General features: G+C 40.4%; 2 protein-coding genes across 3 annotated transcripts in view; one reads left to right on the forward strand and one right to left on the reverse strand.

Moving 5' to 3' along the window:
- The first annotated feature begins 13,473 nt into the window (after nucleotides 1-13,473).
- hdac3 (histone deacetylase 3) lies at nucleotides 13,474-19,363 on the forward strand. Its single transcript, XM_056382756.1, has 15 exons — nucleotides 13,474-13,646; nucleotides 14,339-14,421; nucleotides 14,541-14,683; nucleotides 14,966-15,047; nucleotides 15,417-15,473; nucleotides 15,581-15,636; nucleotides 15,741-15,874; nucleotides 16,005-16,085; nucleotides 16,218-16,291; nucleotides 16,416-16,480; nucleotides 16,674-16,763; nucleotides 16,893-16,951; nucleotides 17,298-17,377; nucleotides 17,589-17,746; nucleotides 17,860-19,363. The coding sequence occupies exons 1-15, from the start codon at nucleotides 13,592-13,594 to the stop codon at nucleotides 17,927-17,929; spliced, it is 1,287 nt and encodes a 428-aa protein (XP_056238731.1). The 5' UTR covers nucleotides 13,474-13,591; the 3' UTR covers nucleotides 17,930-19,363.
- A 120-nt stretch (nucleotides 19,364-19,483) lies between these two features.
- The window catches only part of myot (myotilin), a 31,304-nt gene continuing 26,413 nt past the window's right edge, over nucleotides 19,484-24,374 (reverse strand). For both annotated transcript variants that reach the window (XM_056382753.1, XM_056382752.1), the window contains 2 exons: nucleotides 23,874-24,007; nucleotides 19,484-21,861 (listed from right to left, as the gene is read on the reverse strand). In XM_056382753.1, coding sequence (XP_056238728.1) covers nucleotides 21,719-21,861; nucleotides 23,874-24,007 — 277 coding nt within the window. In that variant the 3' untranslated portion in view covers nucleotides 19,484-21,718. The remainder of the gene's footprint in view (nucleotides 21,862-23,873; nucleotides 24,008-24,374) is intronic.

Consider the following 24,374-nt stretch of genomic DNA (forward strand, 5'->3'; position numbering starts at 1 on the left):
GTCAGTATTATTCATGTGATCTTCCCGAATAAAATGTACAGTGAATCAAACAGGATGAGGAGGCTTTAACAGTCTCATTGTCCTATAAACCCTCGTGTTGTACTTAATACGTGCAGTGGTGAAACACCGTGGCACCATACTCTGGCTGTGTTGACATACAAGTTTATATGACTTTTTGTCATGTAGAGATGTAAAGCCTGGGCTTTTTCATAACATGACTGGTGGCATGTGTGAGCTAAACATGGGTCTTAGACATCTTGTGCATTTTGACTGTGTAACATGTTTAGCTTTGTTGGTCCCATTTGGAAACACTTAAGTCACTGACCTGCTCATTTGTTGCCCAAGTGGAACTCTAAACAAATCTATATGAACAGGCTTGTGTAACAGAGCCCCTTTGTTAAAGTGCTCCTCCTCTCATTTCACTTTAGTTTATATCTATCGGGGAAGAAAGAGATGCAGCCACTGTGTGTGGTGTACAAGCTAAAGCATGTAAAACATTTAGCAAAAGCCTGTTGATACACCTGTAGCAGTTTTTATGTTTACTCTTGGGTCTTTCTTCCCAGTTCCACCTCCATACTAAAGGACAAACATCTTTATTCTTAGTTAATAAATAGTTTTGAAAAATAATCTTTTCCTTTTCTAACTCTAATCTTAAAGCCAAACCCAGGTAATTAAGATGTAATGCCTGGATAATGATTAAGAAAAGAAGCAAGCCTCCAAAGAACAACTTAAGTGTGTCAGTTATTTCAGGTGATCCATCAGTTTATCACTAAACTCTTGCCAATCCCATCCAACCACATGTCTTATACTTATTTATACTTTGGTTTTGGTTTTTTATATGATTTATATTTTGGTTTATGCGATTAATGTTTCCACTTGACAGTGTTGCTATTCACAGCAGGTTTTTTTTTCTTTTAGCCATACTTGAGTTTTTGTCAGGACAGTGCCACTGAAGGTCAAATATACCCTGCTCTACTGATAAACTTCTCCAACCCACTTGTAGGCTATAACTGGTTTGGTTTATCTTGACATTACATTTTTCACAGCACTTTGAGGAAACGGCGTGTTCAAAAATACGGGACAAATTGCGTCCAGTATTGATTCAATGGCTGCAGCCTTTTATTTTAAAACAGAGGATGTATCCCGTAATATACAGGAGGGGTGACGACCCAAGTAAATGCTAATGTTGGTTAAAACCTACAAATAGCTCCTTTAAATCAAACTTTTCTCTTGTGCATCAAGATGTGTTTGACAAACATTACAGGACAGAAGAAAGCTCAAAATGTTTAGGTGAAAAGAAATGAAGTAGCTGTAAATTAGATGACATGTTTCATCAGATATTTGCCAGATTCACTGCGTTCATTCATTCATTCATTCTTTTCTAATCCTCTTGTCTCAAACCAGAGACAACTGAACTTTTACATCACTCAGCACCTCTCACTGTACTTTTCACACACACACACACACACACACACACACACACGCACACACACACACACTCAAAAACAAACCTCAGTCATCAGCTTATCACAGTGATGACAGTGACTGCTGCCAGCCCCATGGGCCAAGTCTCGCTGGCATTCTTGTGCCACCTTCTTTTTCTAACACACACCTGCATACACAAAAACACAAATGCACACACATACAAGTGGGTCCCTGTAAGGAATAACAAAACTTTGCATCCTGTTTTAACAGGCGTCTTTTCTTCCTCCTTGTAATGTTTTTTTTCATGTGTAAGAATACGTGTGTGTGTGTGTGTGTGTGTGTGTGTGTGCATTTTGGAGCACTGTTTGCACACTGATGTACATAAGCATTTCTAGCTCATCCATCTTAGAGATTAAAATCTCCTGCTCTCTCTCTGTTGGTGGTTCATGTGCCAAATTGCAGAACAATGTTGAGTCCCTTAGCAACCTGGTTAAAACATCAAACAGATCAGACTAAATGCTGCTTGGATTAGACGGATGAACTATTGGAACTACTTCAGATCCTTGTGAGACATCATTATTTCATGTTGTCTTATCCATCTGTTCACCAGCCAACAAGAGGTCGACGTTTACACCCTATGTATAACCGCGATTACAATGTTTCTCTGAATTTTTCCAGCAGTTTTCTGTCTTAACCTCTCCAGTGTTAAACTGAAGAATCCACAATCTACAACCAGACGTGTTAAATATGATTGATGATTGATGATTGATTCACCGTTGCACAATATTGTGATGCCTTAAGAATGGTATTCGCAAAGCAAAAAAAACATCAACATATAATTATTTCCTCATTCCTGTTAGTGTTATCTGCCTTAGTGAAGGTTTTCATTTACTCTCTTTGTTTATTGTGACCCTCAGCAGAAAGTTCAGGGTGCAGTTACTGTATATTATTCTGTCTTCACCTTTGTACGGCGTTCTGGTTATCTCCTTCAGTCCTAGTCATTACTTTTAAATCTCTCACTGCTGCTTTCTCGTTCTCTTAATCTCTCAAGATCTGAAGTTCTCTATTATACACCCACCGTCTCTACTTTATCCCCCAGACTCAATATTTCTATAAACTGCCTGCTCTTTCTCTTTGTTTCTTTACCCTATATTACTGTATAGTCCTGTGAGCCAAGAAGCAGATTTCAAAGCATATCCCCTCTGAAAGGACCCATCAGATTATTTGTAGTGGCTTTAGTGGAGGAGAGGCTCCATTCCAGATATTTGCTGGTGGATTAGACACTTGCTGACTGTAGCTCAACTGATGTGTTGACTCAGCTGGTGTTGTTTCTTAACTTTTCTGCTTCTCTCATTAAGGGTCGAAATATCCTAAAAAGACACGAGGACGACATTGCGTGCTGTTACATGAATGACATATATTGAGGGACACTAGAAACGTAAACAGGGTTATGAGGACCTGGTTGTGTAATGACTCAGGTAATCCATGGGGACAAGTTTCATCAAGGTCAGTCTACAGTCATGCTATAGCGGCTGTGTGGCTGTGAGGCTGTACTTTGGCGCCGCTGTGCTTTGAGCTAACATATCAGCATGCTAACATGTCCACAGTGACTATGCTAAGAGGTGCTAAGCATGTTCACCTTCTTGGCAATCCGTGGGGCTTAGTATGTTCACAGGCTAAAATTTGCTACATAGCACCAAACACTAAGTGCAGCTAAGGCGAATGTCTCTGCATGTATTTGGTCATAAACCAAATTACAGGAGGAAATGAAATTTTGACCTCATGATGCCAGTGCTTGAAATGATAAGGGCTCAAAGTTAGGCTACTGAGAAATTTAAGAACGTAAGCATTTAAGCATTAAGCCCTTAGATTCATCTTCTGGGAATCATCTCTTCCAAATATCATGTCAATCCATCTTATAGTTGTTGAGAAATTTAAGTCTTGATCAAAGTGGTGAACAGACAGACAGACAGACAGACTGACTGACTGACTGACTGACTGACTGACCATCTAGACTCATGCCACTTGAATGGCTATAAACTGTAAATGAGCCAGAATGAGCTTAGAAGGCTGATTTTGTTGATCGTCTGTGCTCCCAGGCAAGATATTAAAAATGTACCCTTAAAACAGAATAAACTAACGTTTCTTGTAACATCCACATGTACAAAGAAACACAGTGATGCACGAAACAACATCACTACCATGATAAACTGGGAGCTGTTCAAATGGCAGTGAGTAAATGTGGTGGGACTGTGTTGCTGGAAATAATCTGTGAAGAAACTTTACACACATTGACACTAGAATCAGTATCAACAGCTTGGATCCAAATAACAGACACTTGCTGATATATATATTTCATTATGATTATTAATAATAACAAAGCTGGGTCATCCATGGCAGCAAGTCTAACATATGTAATTCCAGGTTTCTGTGATACATGGCTTCATGTTTGTGTTCTCAGGGGTTTCCTCCTCTTCTTTCTCTCTGTTTTTTAGTTCTTTATGTTACCTCTCATGTTCCCTGTGTTCCCAGTACTTTCTTGGCTTCTCCAGGCCAGCTGTGTTGATTTGTCAGTAGTGATGAGAGCAGATACAGAAGAAACTAAAGCACCTGTATGTCTCTCATCTATTTCTCTCAAGCTGTTGTCATGCACTTCCTGTCTTCGCTCCTTCACCCACTCCTTCAGAGGGCCAAGAATCCATCAACTGATGGACCATAAAACCATAATGCTCTCCATTTGCAGTGTGTTGCATTATTTTGTGTTTTCATCAGCTCAAGTTTCTACTTTTCAGGAAAAAAATACAGCTATATCTTTAAAAGAGGAAAGTTTTCAAGTAAAATCTTCTTTAGTGTCAAAGTTAAAATGCAGTTTAAAGTAAGTGAACAGTGAACAACATGTGCATGAGTGTTTTTGCATGTTTGTGTATCTTCCCCGCCAGTAACCCATTGAAGAACAAACTGCACTGTTCCTATCTCTCTCTTTGTCGGAGGCCTTTTTAATTGAAAAAGCTGTTTCTTTAGTGGAAAAAACTCTGGAAGATGGCTCTCACCTAAACACCGCATACTGCACTGTGTCATCTCACATGTGGGAGGTCACTGTGTGTTTACACTAACATGCATGCATTGCCTAGACCAGCTACCAAAACAAAGAACAGAGAAACTTAGATTACTGCACACTCAGAATTAATCATCTAGAACTGTCTGGATCTGACAATGTGGATTTGGGTCTACATTATTAATCCTATTTTTTCTTTCCTTTGGGAAGAAGAGTATGAGGGGATTGTATAAATCCCCCAAGTTTAAAGACATGTGGCTTTCAGAAGTATTGTAGTTTAGTTTTATGAAAAGATTCTCCAAACTTCAGTGGAGGCTTTAGACATCAGTGCTGCTGTATTTCTCCGGCTTATCAAGAATAACAGTGAGAACAAAAGTTCATTCTTGAATTTATAGTTTTTCTGGAGCTCTCAATCACATCTTGTGATCTTCCTCAGTGCATGGAGTTTCTTAGTTGTCATCACATGACCTAAATATGGAACGTTGGTCACATGTGAATAGATAGTGGTACATGGCGAAGTTTGAAACCTCTGTTTCTGGTTCCAGATGTGAATGGCCTCAGTCTTTTTGCAGCTGTTCATGGCTACCAGTTGATGATATCACCAGATGCAGTTGAAAGGTAGGACGGAGACCTTGAATTGCGATGTTTTTTGTCTAAAAACCAATGCATTTGTATCACCACCTGCTGTTTGGAGGTGACACTTGAAATTGAAATGCACAGTTTGTTGTCTCGAGTGCTTTTGTGAAAATCAAGTCACGGCCAAACAAGTCCTTGAAATGTGCAGCGTGCGAGCAAATAGCCTCATTATTACTGATTGCAAAGGCTAATTACATGAGTCAGCTGTAAAATCAATCCGCCCATGTGCCTATCTTATAGTTAGATCAGTCTCTGAACTTATACAGGTTAAAACCTTTCTGACCTTTTATAAAGAAATGTGTAATTTTGACAACTGAATAACATCTAAATTATCCATCAAGGTGTGATTATCATCATCAAACAGAGTTTACCATAACACACATCCATCACAATGAAAAGATCTATTTTATCAGCATCTAATTAGATGGCACTTATCCAACATACTGTATCTGTTTGATCCTGTAGAGTCAGGGTAGAGTTCTTATTCAGGGAGAACCGACATGGAGAGATAAACAGCTTTGTTTGAATGCTGATTTAATATCATGAAATATGTGCATAATTCACAGTTCACAAGCAATTACGTGAAGGTAAAGTGTTGCGATCACAATGTTTTTTTCATAAAAATCTCCTGAGGGAAATGACAGTCAGGTTTCTTTGGATTTGTGAAGACTTCCAAAAACTATTCAGCCCTGCTTGCTACAACAGGTTTCACTGTGCTTCATAAAGCTTGATGTTACTCATGCGCATGGTATTAGGAGTTTGTGTTGGATATGCTCCTATCATATTAATCACTCCATAGAATCAAATAAAAGCCTATTTCAGTGTTCACAGTCCACAATTCAAGATCCACACTGCTGTTTCGAATGTTTCCTGGTACTGAAGTCTGTCAGTGTTGATCTGTCATCTCCTTTTCTCAGTATTAAAACCTGACACGGGTTGACACTGACTGTTTTTTTTACAGCCTCAAGGGTCACAACATTCACCTCTCTTTCAACCTCTTCTGGTTTCACTTGATAAGCCAGGTGTAGTTCTTGCATAGCAAAGATTTAACGTAAGGCCAGCCTGTCAAATGTTATAGTTCTCAGCTCCTGCAGTGCTACAGGCAATGGGCTTAGTGTTTGGTTTTATGGTGCAAAATCTAAACAGACTAGACTATGGTGAGAAAACTGAGTGAATACTTAAGACACACGAGAAGTCTTTTTCTGAGGGGTCTAACACTGAGCCAAGCTATCATTTTATCCCCAAACCCTTGACCTCTGCTGCCATTTGAAGGCTTCATATCACAGATCGTTTAAATAATTGAGAAAACTACCTCTCTTTAACAGTGTCATTGAACAGAACCTGTCTGTAGTGTGAACAGGACAGTTTGTCAGAGCTTCCAGCCAATCAACCCTCTGATACTCCGCTTTATTAAACAGCTTTAAATCACTTCTGTCTTACTCTACATCTCCAACAATGCCAAATTACCTCATACACAGCTGTAAAACATTTTTTGGCATTTGTTTTGTATGGCAACTGTCAGGATTTCACAGCTCATTTACTGTATCTATCACTTAATGTATGAATCTGTGTGTAGGACAGACTGTTACAGTATGATGTGGGTTTTTATCGCCACTGAATGATTTACTATTACTGGGATAGCTGGAACTGTTCTATATACTGGGTCAGCAGCATAATGGTTTAGTTTTCTTGCATTTTTTCCAAGCAAATAAAATATCCCTGGGAGAGGATACTCCCTCGTATCTCTGCCCGTTTCAACTTTCCAGGGTTTTATTTCTATTAATTCCAGACACTAAAAAAGAACCACGTCCTGTTCAGAGATTACTGTTTTCCAAGAAAGGGTCACCAGACACTGAATCTGTAGAATAGAAAATGTCACAAGACTAAGAGTCTACAGCCATGTGAGCAGCTCCCTGAGGTCACTACAGCTGCCAATGGTCCGCTCCTGTGGGTCGTACCCGAGGGTAGAGACAAGTGATCTATGTGGTCGTTTAAGTTGGAGGACTTGGAGTACTATCCACAGAGAATGGTGAGAAAACTTCATGAACTAATCGTAAACTTTAGTCAGTTTTGTGTTTGAGCAATCAGCCGTGTCACAGCTATTTAGGAGAAACGTTGTGAGTTCAGCACCAAACTTCATTCCTTTACTCATCGAGAGCTGTCTCCAGAGGTGGAAAGTAACACCAATATTAACTCTTGTTTCTTTCACGTCTTTTCTTCTACTGAAGTTAGCATGCTAACTAGCCAGGCCCGGACGTCTCATCACTTTCCGATAGCGACTCACTGTAGCCTCCAATCTGCCCTGAAGATGTAGCGCTGCTCAGAGGGCGTATTATAACCCTCTTGTAACTGCAACAATGGCCGAAGCTGTTGTCAAGTGACAATCACCACCACCCGCTCCAGGCAAGAAACCATGTTTAGCGGCAGAGAAAATGTACAAATAGCCACGTTTAGCCTGACTCTCCAAATCATATACTGCCTGTTGCCATGTTATGGTAGTAAATTGCTGTTGCTAAGCATTAAATGGAACGTGCAGGAAAAGGGGCGTTGAGGGAATAACAATAATAGATTCTAAGAGGAGCTTGGCGCATTGACAACATGGACTTGTGGAACTGGTTAGCATTTGGAGGGAACTTTGTGAGGATAATGGACAATAAAAGATGATCTACAGCTCATATGATAGTCATGAATCACTGGGTTAGGGTTAGGGTTACTCACTGTATCTTTATTAGCCCTAAAGGCGCAGGATAATCTTTTTGTTGTGGTTTTTCTGTGGTTTTTGCAAGTTACTTTCAATATGCTGAAATACTGATTTAGCTACACAATCTTCATATTTAACTATTTTTTTTATTGATTTTACCCTAACAAATAGTATCTGATCCTCTTAATAAGGCACACCTCATTTATTCATTTTTGTCAGTGACTAGTTCTGTTTCAAACCTCTGTTTTCCTCTCAAAAACCCTGCCCACTCACTCTGTTAGTGGCGTATGGTATGGCAGACCAGCAGGTTGGCTGCTCTCTGACACAGGGAGCCCAGGTTATCTTACTATGACACCCTGAGGTCCAAACTTGTATGAAAAATATATCTTTTCACTCACCTGCTGAGTGGATGACTTTGGATTCTTGATGGCCAGAGCTTATTGTTGTCCCTTCTGAAAGTGTTATATTTCCATCCCGCTGCAGGTTCAGTGACGGGATGGGCCTGTTTGAAGATGCCAACATATTAGCTGCAACACAAACACACCTGTTCTAACATTCAAGCCAGACATACCTCCCAAATGAACACCAATGGATATACTGATGAAGTGTAACTGCGTTTATTGATCAAAACCACTATGAAGTGCTCCCCTCTGCTGCAGCACCCAGGACCAAATCATTCATCATCTGCTGACAGCAGCAGCACTGGGCAAAGCTTTGCACACTTGGCTACCACTGAGGCATTCAGTATCTGTATTGGTGAGATTGATGAGTGTCATACCGAGATTAACGTAAACAAACAGAACCTGATGTACAAACAAGCTTTTCATTCAGTGCATTTACACCCTCTTCTTTGCCTCTTTTCACCTTTCTTGGCTTCTTCACAATCGAGAAAGTGGCTACGCCTGCCGGGACACACCCAACAACAACCCATCTTCAAGCCTCTGTTGCTCTGCTTCTGATGGATGTAATGTTTCTTCTTCAAGGCAGTGGAAATGGATCTTTGCTTTATATCTGTCATTTGTGATCACATATTCTTATTCTTGCTCTGCACATCTGTCATGCAGCAGGTGAGGTCATAGATAATGAAAACCTCAGGGAGGAGACGCAGGCTGCTGAGCTGCTCCCAAACTGCAGCCAAGTGAAGTCAGTGGAACAGCAAGGACAGCCGTGCAAGGACTGCTGGGTATCTGTGTATAACCTGCAGGGGTATGCTCCTGGCTCATGCTCCTGACACTTGAAATACCTGCCCAAAGGAAAATATAGATTCACATTTATCCAACTCTTTCCTAATCATAGTGAACATACCTTCCTGAGAAACCCAGCATAAGAAAAATGCACCTAAATCTTTAAACCGAAAATAGTGGGAAACAATAGATAAAAGACAAGTATAAATTATAAGTATTTACAAAAAACTCACGCTGTCCAACAACTGCCTGAAGCCAGGAGAGAAAGTATTGAAACTCAGAGTCTCTCAGCTGGATTGGCAGCTGGATTTAAAAAGTTAGGTCAGTCTGGTCTGGATCAGTCCGCTACCTGGACTCACTGACAAAAACACATGGCTCAGTTGATTATATTGCACCAAGCTGTGTCCCAATTCCATACTACATACTTACTAACCCAGTTTTATTTATTTTATTTTCTTCTGTATTTTGGTCTTTTTGTCATTTTGGCTTCTGAGACCTGAGTTTGAGTTTTGAAATTATAAACAAATGTGTTTATTGCACCGTTGTGTATAAATGCTCCATGGTTTATGTATGAAATACTCAAGCATCACACCTGTGACACGAAGGTGCCAACAGCTACAGTATACACACTTCTTGTCCATTATCATGAAGCCCGTCGTCGACCCTGATACATACTGGGTTTTGAAATATGTCATGCTGTTTTGTTGTCTTTATGGGAAAATGTAAAAACAGACTATACTATACTACTACCACTATTTACACAGCCATTTTCATTTTAGGATTGTTGCATCCAGAACCTATGTATGTGAACCTGAACGTAGCCTGTTTATTGCTAATTTAAATACTTGCCAATTTTGTCATGTTTTGTTACAGTATATGGTTTATGTAGTGAAAGAAGAGGAAGAGTGTTGCAAAGCACTTTCCCTTGATTGTTTTTTCTTTCCCCAGTGCTGACTAACATTTCAGGAAATACAAGTGATCAATAATCACAACTTTGACAGCGAGGAAACACTTGGTTTGTGTATGTATGTATGTGTGTGTGTGTGTGTGTGTGTGTGTGTGTGTGTGTGTGTGCGCGCGCGTTTGTGTGTGTGTGAGCGTTTGTGTGTGGGTGTCAGACATCACCATGTTTTTTGGGTTTGTAATTGATAATACCTTAGACTTCTGTATATTGTATATATATTGCCATGGCAATAACATACAGGAATGAGATAGAGAGGGCACATGTCCATGTGTGTGTGTGTGTGTGTGTGTGTGAAAGGGAGAGAGTGTGTGTTTCTACAAACAGGCAGAGACAGATGCTTGACAGAGCAGATTTGGACCCTGGGGCCAAAATAAGCGATCTAAGGATGAAGCCCATGCACACACACACACACACACACACACACACATACAAACACACACACATACACACACACACACACACACACACACACACACACACACACACACACACACACACACACACACACACACATACACACACACACACAGACACACTCATCTCATCGCTATGCAAATGTAGACCTTGACAGTGCTCTCCATCAAATATGCTTCACTGTTTTTAAAGTTTAAATTCTGCAAGACAAGGTTTGTGAATGTCCACACAGTCAGTCTCAGGCTGTAGGTTATACTTTTGTCCTTCATGTGTTTTTTTAACAGTAATTATAGTTTACTAATATGAGCAACAGAAAATGAGTTGTGCTAGCAAAAAAGATTTTGGGAAGTGAATGAAATTGTTATTTATTTTATCACTTCAGAGGTCATAACAGGCAACGTTTGATGCAGAGTTACACACTATTGAAGTCACTCATATTGAGACAAAGGTGACTGTTGTGGATCAAGAGGTCTCCATAGAGTAAATCTTGCCTATTTCTGCACAAGCAGATGGCTGCAGGGCTGAGGCACAACCATGAGCAGACGAGGAGACACGATGAGGAAGAAGGCGGTGGGGAGAGCGTGGAGGGTGGCAGAACATTTAGGCTGTGAGTGGGTGAAGAGCTGAGGTTCACTGAGGAAACACAAGGCAAAACTAGAGTCACGGCTGGAGTTGTGACAGTATGTCCCAAAACAACAGATGGACCCAAACATGACTTGATGACTGATCGACCCTCATTACACCTCAAAGGGGGGAAGAGGATACATTAGGCCTAAATGAGGGGAATTCCAGATTCAGATCTTATCGCTCCGACACATACACACACACACACACACACAAACACACACTCACTCACTCACAGACTCTTATTCACATGATGCATGCCTCATGCTCACCTGTGTTGAACCTACTGTAACCTGTAACATCAGCAATACATAATACATAAGCCATTTAATCCAGAGAAACGCTGCCATTTAGCTGCAGGCAGAGACACATGGAGAAGAGTCAGCGAGAGAAAGAGAGAGGAAGCAAAGAAACAGGAGAGAGAAAGTCAAATGTACATTCAGGCATTCCAGAGCGAAACAGCCAACAAGCCAACACACATTCTGTAGAGAGAAGGCGAGGCAATGCCTACCAATAAAATACCATAATTGAGATCTTCATGCAACCAAAGTCTGACAGCAGGAGTGATGATATGGAAATAAATCCTCACAGTATATGAAACTTCACAATATCAATATGAGCCTATATACAGTATATATCATGATATAATAAAACTTCTTGGAAAAAAGCTTATAGATACAATAACCAGACATAAATGATCACACCCTCTTAGTGTTTTATTTCACTGTGAATGAATTTGACTGTTCATTTAATAAAATAAGAAATAAGACGTCACCTTGGTTACGTGAAATTATGATGTACACAATTTCCTGAAATTTTACGGACTCAAGATTAATCGATCAATTGGAAAAATAACTGAGAAAATAATAGATAATGAAAATAATCATTAGTTACAGCCCTAAATGTTAGTAAGTCTGTATGTGTGCACAGGAAATGCAGATAGCAGCGTTTCATCAAGTGTTCCAATAAATCAAAGTAAATTCCCTCAAGAGTTTAGCTGTCACACACTGTAAACACACATTTTACACACACACACACACACACACACACACACACACACACACACACTGCAGGTGGACATAACGCTGTCTATGTAAGGATGTATTGGTAGACCTCTTGGGCACATCTGGTCTTGCCATCTCATACAAACACACAGACGCACGCACACACACACACACACACACACACATGCACACACACACACACACACACACACACGCATGCACACACACACGCACACACACACACACACACACATGAAGCTTAACTTGGAGCATCTTTGAAAGACATTTAACCTCCTTGGTGAGAAACTAAACACTACACTAAGTGTGCCTGTGTGTGTGTTTAAAGGCTTTTATTGCCTATGTGTTAAATCCAGTGGAAGTAGGGTAACATATCTGCTTTGTGTTGAACCCTCTTCACCTCACCTTCACTGCCATGTGTGTACAGTCTGGTTTCTATCATTTTATGATCTGGAAAATCTCCAGAAAGTTCTTGATCACAAGTATTTTAATGAACCAGTGTTCAAAATAAATACAGCTCCACAGGTAACTAACTAACTCTTTGGTGCTGTACTGAATTCATGCTCATGTTACTGTAAGTGCAACTGCAGAGACATGTTCTTCTGCTTGACACTGGTTGATGCTGTCAGAAACACCTGTTAAACACAGTAATCCTTTGATAATAGCTCAAAGGTAAACATGATCTGAATTTCAGTCTGTGACTGGACACTCCCAACAAAAATCAGATTTTCACCTGTATTGGATTTTTGTTGCTGTCAGTCACAGATAAACACACACAGTTTGTTTTTCCAGCATCTGGATAGCAGTGAAAACATTTAGTATGGGTAAATGAAAAATAATTTTAGTATCCAGACCCATTGAGGGTGTGTCCGTATATTACAGTAAGAAAACTCAGCTGAGTCTATTTTGTTTTACTTTTATGAATGTGCACCAGAATCACCTCATTATTATCAAATTATGGGACTTTGGATGATTTGACAGAGACACATAACTGCACATAATTATTATCTTTTTTTAATTTACAAAATTATAAGGATTTAAATCAATAAATAAATTAGTGTTGTTCAAAAAGGGTTGTCCCCAGTTGTTCACTGGTTGATCAGTTACAGTCTGTTTTTGAATTGCTATTATATCAACATGTTGTCATATACTGAAATAAACAGTACATGATTTCTTCACAGACTTGACATATTTAATGCATTTTTGTTAGACTACGTCTTTCAATATTCTTTTATTAATGGTCACACCATATGGCTCTGTTATATATGTTTGTAGCTTTATTGATTTGAATATTTTTTAACATATTTTATCTGTTTTACTTATTTTACCATTCATTTGACGATATAATTCTTACATTTATTTATTCATTTATAATTTATTACCGTATGGTATCAGATTATCTCCTCATCCTCCCCTATCCGTCAGTGGTGTCGCGATCTGATGACGCGGTGGGCTCGGTGTTTACCATGGCGGCTATCTGCTAATTGAAAGGAAAATGCGGGTTCTTTAGCTGCTGCAACAGTCACAGTTTTACGGGGGGAAAAGCCAGAGGATATTTGTAAAAGAATGACCAACAGAACATCTTATTTTTATGACCCAGACGTGGGCAACTTTCATTACGGTGAGTTTGGTTGTCGTAGCGAACAGGCCTACAATGGGAATGGTGCTAATGAGAAGCTAGCTACATGCTAACAACCTCAGGGTTGTGTTTTATTTTACATTTAATTCTTACTGTTCCACGCTCTCACTGTGCATTACGAGGTTGTTGTGCAGTTTTCGACGTAGCACACTTTTATATTCAATACTACTTGTTTGTGCAAATTCCAAAGTACCTGGCTTGCTCGACTAGCTAACGTTAAGTTACCTGTTGTCTGTATTGACATTTATTACGATATAAAAACTGAGTTCGCTGTCAGCCTATTTGTACTCAGTGCATATTATGCCTTGTGCATGGTTTAAAGTGCAGTTAGATGCTCATGAGATAGAACTACTCACAGCATTAGAGCTGAAGCTGATTGTAACCAGAATGTACACATGACAAGATTTGTGCTGTTTTTGCAGGTTTACTTGATCAGAATTTTTGTCTTTAAGGGAAGGAAGAATATGCACTACTTCACACTATTTTCAGCCAGTTATAGATATTTCGTGTATTTGAGTTTTGGGAAATCCTGTTAGTCATAGTGACTAACGTAGTGACGGTTATGAAATTCAGAAGACATACATCAGTAGTGAGCATTTATTAACGTCAGTCTAATACACTATTAATGCATTCATGAAATAACAGTACTGTAATGTGGAAACTGTCTCTGTCAGGTGCTGGCCACCCCATGAAGCCTCACCGTTTGTCTCTGACACACAGTCTGGTGTTGCACTATGGACTCTACAAGAAAATGATGGTGAGCAATAGAAATACATGGTGCTGTAGATTCAGACCCTACTGATGCTTTTCCTGCAGTTGGTAACTCTATACTATGATTAAGTGTATAAACTCTTTTTTGTTTTTTTTTCTTGTCAGGTGTTCAAGCCATACAAAGCATCTCAGCATGACATGTGTCGGTTCCACTCTGAAGACTACATAGACTTCCTGCAGAAGGTCAGCCCCAACAACATGCAGGGCTTCACAAAGAGCCTCAACACATTTAATGTGGGAGATGACTGGTGAGTGTTACTGTTTATCAAAGAAATAGTTTGATGTTTTTGCCTAAAAATGTGAAATATTTATGACATGGTTTCATAGTTATTATCAGACTCAGGGTGTCTCATTTCCTCTGTCTGAGGATATTTACTTTATTTAAGCCAAGTCATTGGTCTTATTACTCCTCTGTCTTAGTGCCATTTAGCAGTGTTTGTGCATGAATTCTCCATCTAAAAGCCTAGTTTACTGTCACTGTTAGAGGACTGACTAAACTTTTAAGAAAATATTTTGTGTCTGTGTTTCAGCCCTGTGTTTCCAGGTCTTTTTGAGTTCTGTTCAAGATACACAGGAGCCTCTTTACAGGGAGCTACACAGCTCAACCACAAGGTAACACATTCCGTACAACACAAAGAAAGTCAGTTCTGCTGCAGTGAAAATCAACAGTCTGTGCCATTTAAGCAGGTCCTCTCTCACAAGCACTGATTTAGTGGAGTTTTGTTATTATTTCAGTTGCAGCCATCTCAACTTCCTGTCCAGCAGTGAAACTGCTGTGAAGCAGCTGGTAGTTAAAGATAAACATGTGTGTAGCAGACGATATCTAAATCACTGGTCATCTTACCCTCAGACATTGTGAACACTTCCTTGTTGGACTGAAACAGCAACAACATGGCTGCAGCCATGGGAGACTGGTTAGGAGTACAGTTATGGGGATTTTGTGACCTGCAATTGATGATGATTCTGCTCTGTCTTTTCCAGATCTGTGACATTGCCATCAACTGGGCAGGAGGTTTGCATCATGCCAAAAAATTTGAGGTTAGAACGAAGTCTTATAAATTAGTGTCAGTTTTCTCTGCCATCTCTTTATATTTAGCTGTGAGTTTCTCTTTGAATATTAAAAGACGAGTTTGCTGTGTTTGCAGGCGTCTGGGTTTTGCTACGTCAATGACATCGTCATCAGTATACTGGAGCTGCTGAAGTAAAAACACATTTCTCCATTTCTCCATCTCCTTTTATGGTTCCTGCACCTGTTTATCTCTTTTCAACTCTCACTCTCTGTGTATTTCTGTGTGTGTGTTACAGATACCACCCTAGGGTACTGTACATTGACATAGACATTCACCATGGTGACGGTGTCCAGGAAGCCTTTTACTTGACCGACCGCGTCATGACTGTGTCTTTCCACAAATATGGGAACTACTTTTTTCCAGGGACAGGTAAGACCTGCTTTAAGCATTGAGCAAATGTTTTCTTCAGTTAGAGTAAGCACTGGAAAGTCGTGTACTAATGGTTTTCTGTTACTGAAAAAAGACGAGTGTGTATTAATGCAGTTTGTGTTTTCTGTAGGTGACATGTATGAGGTTGGGGCAGAGAGCGGCCGGTACTACTGCCTCAATGTTCCTCTCAGAGATGGCATCGATGACCAGAGTGAGTTCACTTCCTGCAAAAATCACATTATTGAAATGTAATAACACAACACATAAACCTGCGATATTATTGTGTTGACTGCTCTGTCAGTTGGTCGGAGTATGAACATGTGTGTGTTTGTGTGTGTTTCAGGCTACAGGCAGCTGTTCCAGCCGGTTATTAAGCAGGTGGTGGATTTCTACCAGCCGACCTGCATTGTTCTACAGGTCAGTCTGTGATCATTTACTCTGTGTGTGTCACAGAAAATTACACACACTTCAGGTTCAGGATCAGGACCAGATGCAGTAAAACTGTTTTGTAGCATATGACACATTTCCATTCTCTTTGCAGTGTGGAGCAGATTCTCTGGGCTGTGACAGACTGGGCTGCTTCAACCTCAGTATACGAGGACATGGGTGAGAAGTGTCTTTATCTTATTAACAGCATATGATAGAAACATTTTTTCATACTTTAGATGATGTGTACCATATGCACATTGTGAGTACATTCCAGTTAGCTCATGTTTACATGGGCGGGGTAATAACGGTAGGTATTTTTTAATCCCTGTGTGTGTATTCTTGTGCGTATGCTTTGGTTTGTGTTGCGCAGTGAGTGTGTGGAGTTTGTAAAGAGCTTTAAGATTCCTCTGTTGGTCCTGGGAGGAGGAGGATACACAGTGAGGAACGTGGCTCGCTGCTGGTACGTCTGATACACAGAACCCAGAATGAACTGTGTGACATGAACAACCCATAGGTGCATTTGAGGTCCGGTCAGGACGTAGGCTTTTGCTTTGCTGCTGAAAATAATTCCTCTGCTTTTGTGTTGAAGGACCTATGAGACGTCTCTGTTAGTGGATGAACCCATCAGCGATGAGCTGCCTTACAGCGGTGAGTTGTACCTAACTGTACTAAATATCAACCTTTCAATTGTCATGATTTTGTATTAATGCCACACCTCTATGTCTTAATGTTGTGTCTTGTGTAATGTGTTGTCTGACAAAACCAAAATAGCACAATGGCTCCAGTATCAGTGCTCCAGTACATATTGAGCATTTTCAAACTTTAGCGCCATCTGTTGGAAGTTGTGTAAATGTAGTTGTGGGTTAGTTGTTGTTAGTTGATTTGGCCTCTTTAAATCTGAGGACATTGTTTTCGATATGATCAATGAGAGGTCAATGGAAATATGTTTTCCTTCCTGAATTTTTTCCATCCTCCTCCTTCCTGCTCCCTCCAGAGTATTTTGAGTACTTTGCTCCAGACTTCACGCTGCATCCTGACGTCAGCACCAGGATAGAAAACCAGAACTCCAGACAGGTAAAACATCGTCACACTTTAAAAGTAGTGCCTGTTTTTTTAATTGTTCGTCTGCAAGACCTGAGAGTTGTACTGACTTGGATTGTTTATATTCAGGCTGCTGTAACACCGCCTGTAAGTCTTTATTGTGGTCCTCCAGGTGTTTATGGTTGATTGATGTTTGTTTTGCCTCCACTGTGCCGTCCTTATGATCGTGTGTCTGTCGGTGCAGTACTTGGAGCAGATCCGTCAGACGGTGTTTGAGAACTTGAAGATGTTGAACCACGCACCCAGCGTCCAGATCCATGACGTCCCCTCCGACATGCTCAGCTACGAACGCAACGACGAGCCCGACCCTGATGAGAGGGGGGCCGAGGAAAACTACACCAGGTCAGTTTGCCTGCATGGGGCTGAAACGAATGCGAACACCTGCAATAAAATATTTGACTACATTACAATCTTCCTGTACCTAACCGCGTATATAATAATGTCGACTTCCTCAGGCCAGAGGCATCCAATGAGTTTTATGACGGTGACCACGACAACGACAAAGAGAGCGATGTAGAAATTTGACCTATGGGAAAGAGAGAAGTGGAGCTTTTCCTCACAGCCTCCTGTTTGCATCGGCGGTGCTCTCCAGTCATCACTGCAGATCACAAAAAACACTTTCAGGAAGGACAGAAAAGACCCTCAAGCTCTCCGTTAACTCTCAACTAGTTTCAGTCAATCCACCTTTCCACACTGACGTCATGGCTGCTCCACCACCATACCTCAGTAGTATAGACATGATGTTGGCACCTGAGTCTTGTATATACTGTCAGCCCAAATTACATATATTTTCATAATGCTGGATACTGAAACACATGTATATACAGTATATCAGCTGTGTTACAGGATCAGATGCGCCTTCATGTTCTGAAAACTAACCTTTTCTTTTCAAAGTCAAATATGGAAATTTTGGTAATAGCATTTTTTAAAATCTTTTTCTTTTCCTCATGTAATCTTGTCCATGTTCTTAGCACTGAGTTGTATTTAGCTTTTGAAAGAGGAAAATGTTATCTGCAACATTTAAGCATTTAGGTCAGCTGAATTTTTGTTAAAAGCAGCAACAAGTTTGTCCCAAAAAAGAAAATTGAACATCCGTTCTGTCAACGCCTGGGATTTAATTGCAGTGACAGAACGATGTCTACGTGAAGATGACTGAAACCACAGCCACAGTTATCACCAGGTGTCATGGAGAAGTCGTGAGGAGGTTCTTGATTTATTCCATCTTACAAGACACAGGCTAAAGTGAGAAGCTTTTCAAGGGCGTGCACAGATACATTAGACACACATGAGCCAGTACAGATGTTTAAATGCATGTGCACAGTTTTTAGACAGTCTCAGACGTACAAATGATTCCTGTTGTCGTTTCACTTCACCGCTTTTCTTATTTTACAGTCACTGTGAATCTGACAGAATGTGGCAGTTTTTTTTTCCATTTCCATTTTTTTTTTTACCACAGCATTATTCATGTGCCTTACAGCTCTGACATGTCAAACACTGTTGTAGGAGTGGGGCACATTCATGTCAACTTCAACTTTTTTGACACAGATTTGGATTTCTACAAGTGAATATCTGTAGCTGAGGGCACCAGCTTGGATCTTATCCAAACAGAGACTCCTCCTCTCCTGTCTTTTCATTCCTTTCTCTTATTACTGTACATACGTATAAATGTATGAACTGTGATTGTGTTCATAATGTAGACGAGGACAAGACGGTGAAAAGGCTGGTGGTTTGGTAGAGAAACATTTTGTACATGATGAAATGACAGAGTGCAGGTCCTTCACTGTGCAGCTTCACTACGGATGTACATTAGTGGCAGTAGAACAGTTTGAAGCCACATTAGAAACATTTCTACCATCTTCCACCCTTGGTCCTCTTTTAGCCAAAAACAGGTTTTATGTGATTTTTGATATTGTTGTCAGCAACTTTTTGTTTTTAATAAAAAGAACAATTCTAACTATTCATGTGTATTTAATATTAAAGTCATATCTTCGTCAGCCAGTTTTGAACACAGCCACCAGAGGGCGAGGTGAGCGTTAATCTGTGCCATCCATAAAATAAAATGCATTGGCGGAGTCAAAGTCAGGGTCACATAGACTTTATTCCTCATTCATCCAGTGATATCCAGAACTTACACAACAAACAGTACTTGAGGAGAATACACACAACTACCTGCAGTTTAAAATCTCAACAGAAAGGGCCGAATTTACCAAACTATCCTGGTGCTTTAAGCAAATCCAATGTTTAACCCTGTTTGATCCAAACATCATGACAAACTGAAGGAACACTGTACCTAAAAGCATTAAACCTGAGTAAAAGACAGTTTAAATGTTACTGTATAAACACAACCCGACTACAGGCGTTTATATGGTAACGGGCTGCATGCCAACCAGAAAAAGCAGTTTTCTTCTCCTGTGACCCGGACGGCAGGTTTTTTAAGCCCGTCATGAAAGAAACTCCTGCCACTGAGCTGCGGCCACACAGGGTTAAATACCAGATTTTCAGTTTACATGCAGATCCAGCCAAAATACAAGGTTTTTGTGTGATTACCTCCTGGCTGGCAATAAAAACAAGCAGTTAGGTAAGCAGGCAAATCAAGCCTCTTTTTGAAAGATCTTTCTATACAAGGCTCTGGTCAGAAATGGAGAGTTTGGCAAATGTGGACACAGGCTGACATAAAGACACCCACTTTTCAACTGAACATTAATGATGCAAACATACATCAAAGGAGAAAAAAAAACGTCTCCTCTTGGGTAAAGTGGAAAACATGTTATCTGCACTGCAGATGTGACAAAATGTAAACACTTCTTATTTAGTTTTGAGTGCAGATCTGTTTTTTTGTTCAGTCATAGAAGCTGGTGATCAGAACGGCAGCCTGTTGCTCTTTGTCCAACTCATTGATATTATACACCTCTGGCTGTAGCCTTTCGCAGGCCAAGAGAGGGGCAACTTGAAGTCCCAGCACTGACAACTAATAACTTCAGTTCAAATAAATAGCTTCATTCACATACACTGTATATTAGAAACCAACTTTAAAAACACATATAAGGCTGAATTTATACCACAGCAGAGAATCTGAGCAGTGACCAACATCTGAGCTCTCTTTAAACAAACGGGGGGGGGGGGGGGGGGGGGGCAGCACATTCAGTCACACACCATCAGAGACAAATACTTACATTCTGCAGCTCAAACATATAAGCATCCTTTTCAACTCCAAACTAAAGGACAGGAGGGCAGTCACTGGTTGAGACATGTCATGATTAAAGTGCAGTGATAGATGTTGGCTGTTGGATTGTGGGTACTGTAGTTAACCTAGGTTGTTTCCAATTTTCTAACTTAGACCATGGAAGAAAGCTAGACACTGTGTTTCGAGATAATGAACAATGATTCAAATGAAAGGTGCTTACCCAGCACATACACCATGACAATCCAATGCAGGAAGTAGAAAATTGCGTGCTGTTTGAGACAGACACATCAGTTTTCTGTTGGCCAAATGGTTTCTGGACCACAGCGGTTCAGCGGTTCAGTGTTGCAGTATTGTGGTTGGCCGCTCGGATAAAACTGACTCCACCACATGGTACCTAGGTCTATTAATACATCCATGACCTAGACCGTATTGCTGAGAGAAGACAGGACAGGCAGATGAAGAGACAGAGACAGGCGGGCAGAGTAGAGCACAGAGGCTTACAGGCATGTATCAAACATGAGCCTTAACAACAAAGAGACAGACAGAGAGACAGAGGGGTGGGCGCCATGGAAACAAACAGCAGCAGATGGACGATATGAAGAGTGATTACAGTAACTCAGAAGGCACTTGACCACACAGCTTTGGAAACTTTTCTCTCAAAGTAACTCCTGAGTGTTCTTGAAGGTTAGGGATGGTTTAAAACAATCTTTAAAGGGCCAATTCATGATATGACTAAACCTCTGAAAGATAGAGGAAGGTTTGTTTTGAGCCTTTTAGCAAGACAAAGATAAACTTTTTATAATAATTGAGATAAATCCTCTAATATTGCATTACAGTTACTGTCTTTTTACAGATGTTCACAGATGTATCTTAGTCTTGAAAATGTGGCTACGCTCATCTGCCTTGCACATCAACCATAGTCTCTTATGCTTATTAATTATACTTATTCAACCTGATCTGGACTGGCCTCCATAGTACTCTGAGATGTGTACTCATCTGCTGCGATGCTGTTAATGTGATACTCTGAACCAAAGCATGTTTAGAGCTCTTTCTGCCTGGAGTTGATACAGACTCTGGCCCAGTTTCATGGTAGTGAAGATGATGGTTGAAGGAGGATGTGACAGCGCGGTCTACAGCTCTTCACTCTCGTACAGCGGGGCAGTGTGCTGGGCGGGGCTCTCCACGGTCAGAGCGGGCACATGGCTCAGAGACGACAGCAGCTTCAGTGTCTTGGAGCCAGGGGGCGCCGTTTTCATGGGTGGGGCTGTGCGGGCTGGGAGGGGCACAGAGAGGGGAGTAGTGGGTACAATTGTTCCTTTGCAAATTAATTACAGTAAAGAGCAAGATTTTTGTTTGTTATGCTGCTTTTTTGTGAGTAAAACACCAATGATTGGATTAGATAACGGTAACAAACATACACATGATTATTTACAGCAGTATTTACCTACTCTTCAGTAATTTCTGAGACGTTTGATAAAAGATTATTGCATTTAAAACACCTTTTAAAAAAAAAAGATTTTGTTATACATCCTGATGTTTTAAATAATGGCCGTAAATAATCTGAAGGATACCACAACAGTAAATCATGTACAAGTGATTTTGTCACATTACATCCACTTGAAATTGTGTTTATACTGAAGCTGCAGTACTTAGTCATCTCTTCCAGCAGAGGAGAAAAACTGGTTTTCAGTCCACTTTTTGCAGACTGGCACATTCCGTGTTTATTTATATAAATATTATAAGTGCCACCAGCATCAGCGACAAATTTTACTGGCGGTTGGACTCATGCTAAACATTCTTTTCATGCCAGGTGTCTGAAAATAACTCATCTGTCCTGCAGGCCACGGCACAGGAGACAGCATGGCTAAGTGCCAGATATATAACCAACACACAGTTGTAGGAACAATGGCTGCACAGTTCTCCATGTTTCACCTTCTTTCTTTAAACAAACAAAACTATGAATTAGTTTCATTCATCACAGACCTGACTGGCTCCAACAGAATTCATTTAACCAGTGGTGCAGTTTGACTGTGAGTATTTAAAATGATGTATGTGTGTGTCTGTTCTTACATTGATTAATTTCAACACTACTATCACTACTTTTTATATACCACTAAGACTCACATACACAATACAATACACAACCTACACATCAAACAGTACAAACCAGGGCTGGATTTTTACAATGAAGAGCTTCACCAAAGTAATCTCTCCACTAAACATATAAACCTGGGGGTGAGTAGTTATTATCAAGGTTTCTGTTCTAAAGTTACTGGGAAACTGATATCAAATGTACAGAAATTTAGACCAGTTTCCATAGCAGATATATGAAATATATAATATATATGCAGCGAGATGTACTGTTTAAAAAAGGTGACACAAAATCAAAAACAAAATCATAAAGATTGACTACTGCATTTACAATTTGATTATACATTTTCCCAACATCATTATCAAAACACACACTTCATACAAACTTGTATGAGTCAGAATGACTAGTAATAGTGATGTTTACTGAATGTATAATGCCTTCATTCACACTTGTCTGGTTGACCTTGTAATCCCAAATACACACACACCAATAACGTGAACTTAACTATGCTCATGCATGTTGAATTAGCTGGCTGCAAACTCCATTGATGTTTGTTGGAGGTTCACTATTTTTACTACTGTGCTAAATAAGTTAGAGACTTGATATGTACACTGTGAGCCAACCACTCCTGAAAAACCTCTTCCTTGTGAGGTCCTGTTCAACCGTAGTATTGTATTGTATTGGGTCTTGGTTCACATGAAGCACGTAAACTCACTTTCAGGGTTACTAATCAGCTGAGCAGTCCAGCTCAAGCGTAACAGAGGGTCGGGCCTTTGTCGCTCCTCTCACTCAGCGGCCTCTCCACACAGCAGATGGTGTGTTATGTGATAGAGCAGAAACCTAATAGCTGTGTTGTATTTTCCTCCAGTGAGCGCCCCCTCACCAGTGGATGGACTCTATACTTATCGCTCTGACTCGGTGATTACACAGTATTCTTTAGGTAAGCTGAACAGGTCGATGCCTCATGTTCTCATCAAGTTTCCGCTTGATCACGTAACACAGCATTTGTTTGACGTGTTTCAGGCTGTGGAGCTGGATTCAGTGCAGCGATGAGCGCACAACATTCTCCATCTGCTGTTTGAGTTTACAGCCCGGGTTACTGTGGTAACTATCAGGCTATCTCATACAAGAGATAGCCGAGATGGGCCCTTAAAGCTCATTTGCATGGACAGATGAACAGACAGTGGACTTACTGCCTATATCCAGCCTGGCATTGCATGTGGACATGCCAGCTTCATTAATGGCAGAGAGAGTGTACCAACCAGCATCAGACTTCATCACCCTCTCTATCAACAAGCACTGCCGGCCTGAACCGTCCTGGTACAGACTGTGAAACACAGAAACAGGTTCCAATGTTAATTTTATCACCACGTTCACACACGATGCTCAGTGTCCTGATACAGGCGAAAACAGAACTAAAGCACGTACACAATTTATGGCATTCATTCACTAAGAAATGAAATGGCGAATCATGAGGACTGCTACTTCTACACCTGTGAAAAACTGTATCAGGTGTCAGGTTCTAAAAGAGATTTATAGTCGACATCACAAATTCATAACAGGAAGCCTGAGTTAAAAAATGGAGGTGTGGGTTTTCGAGCCTGGGCTGGGAAGGCTAATAAGATGCTGCTGAATTGCATTTGCAGAAATGTAGATAACTAAAAGTCAGAATATCTCTGCCCCTGCTTACCATT

The sequence above is a fragment of the Seriola aureovittata genome, chromosome 8 (assembly GCF_021018895.1).
Source record: "Seriola aureovittata isolate HTS-2021-v1 ecotype China chromosome 8, ASM2101889v1, whole genome shotgun sequence".
NCBI classification, from domain to species: Eukaryota; Metazoa; Chordata; class Actinopteri; order Carangiformes; family Carangidae; genus Seriola; species Seriola aureovittata.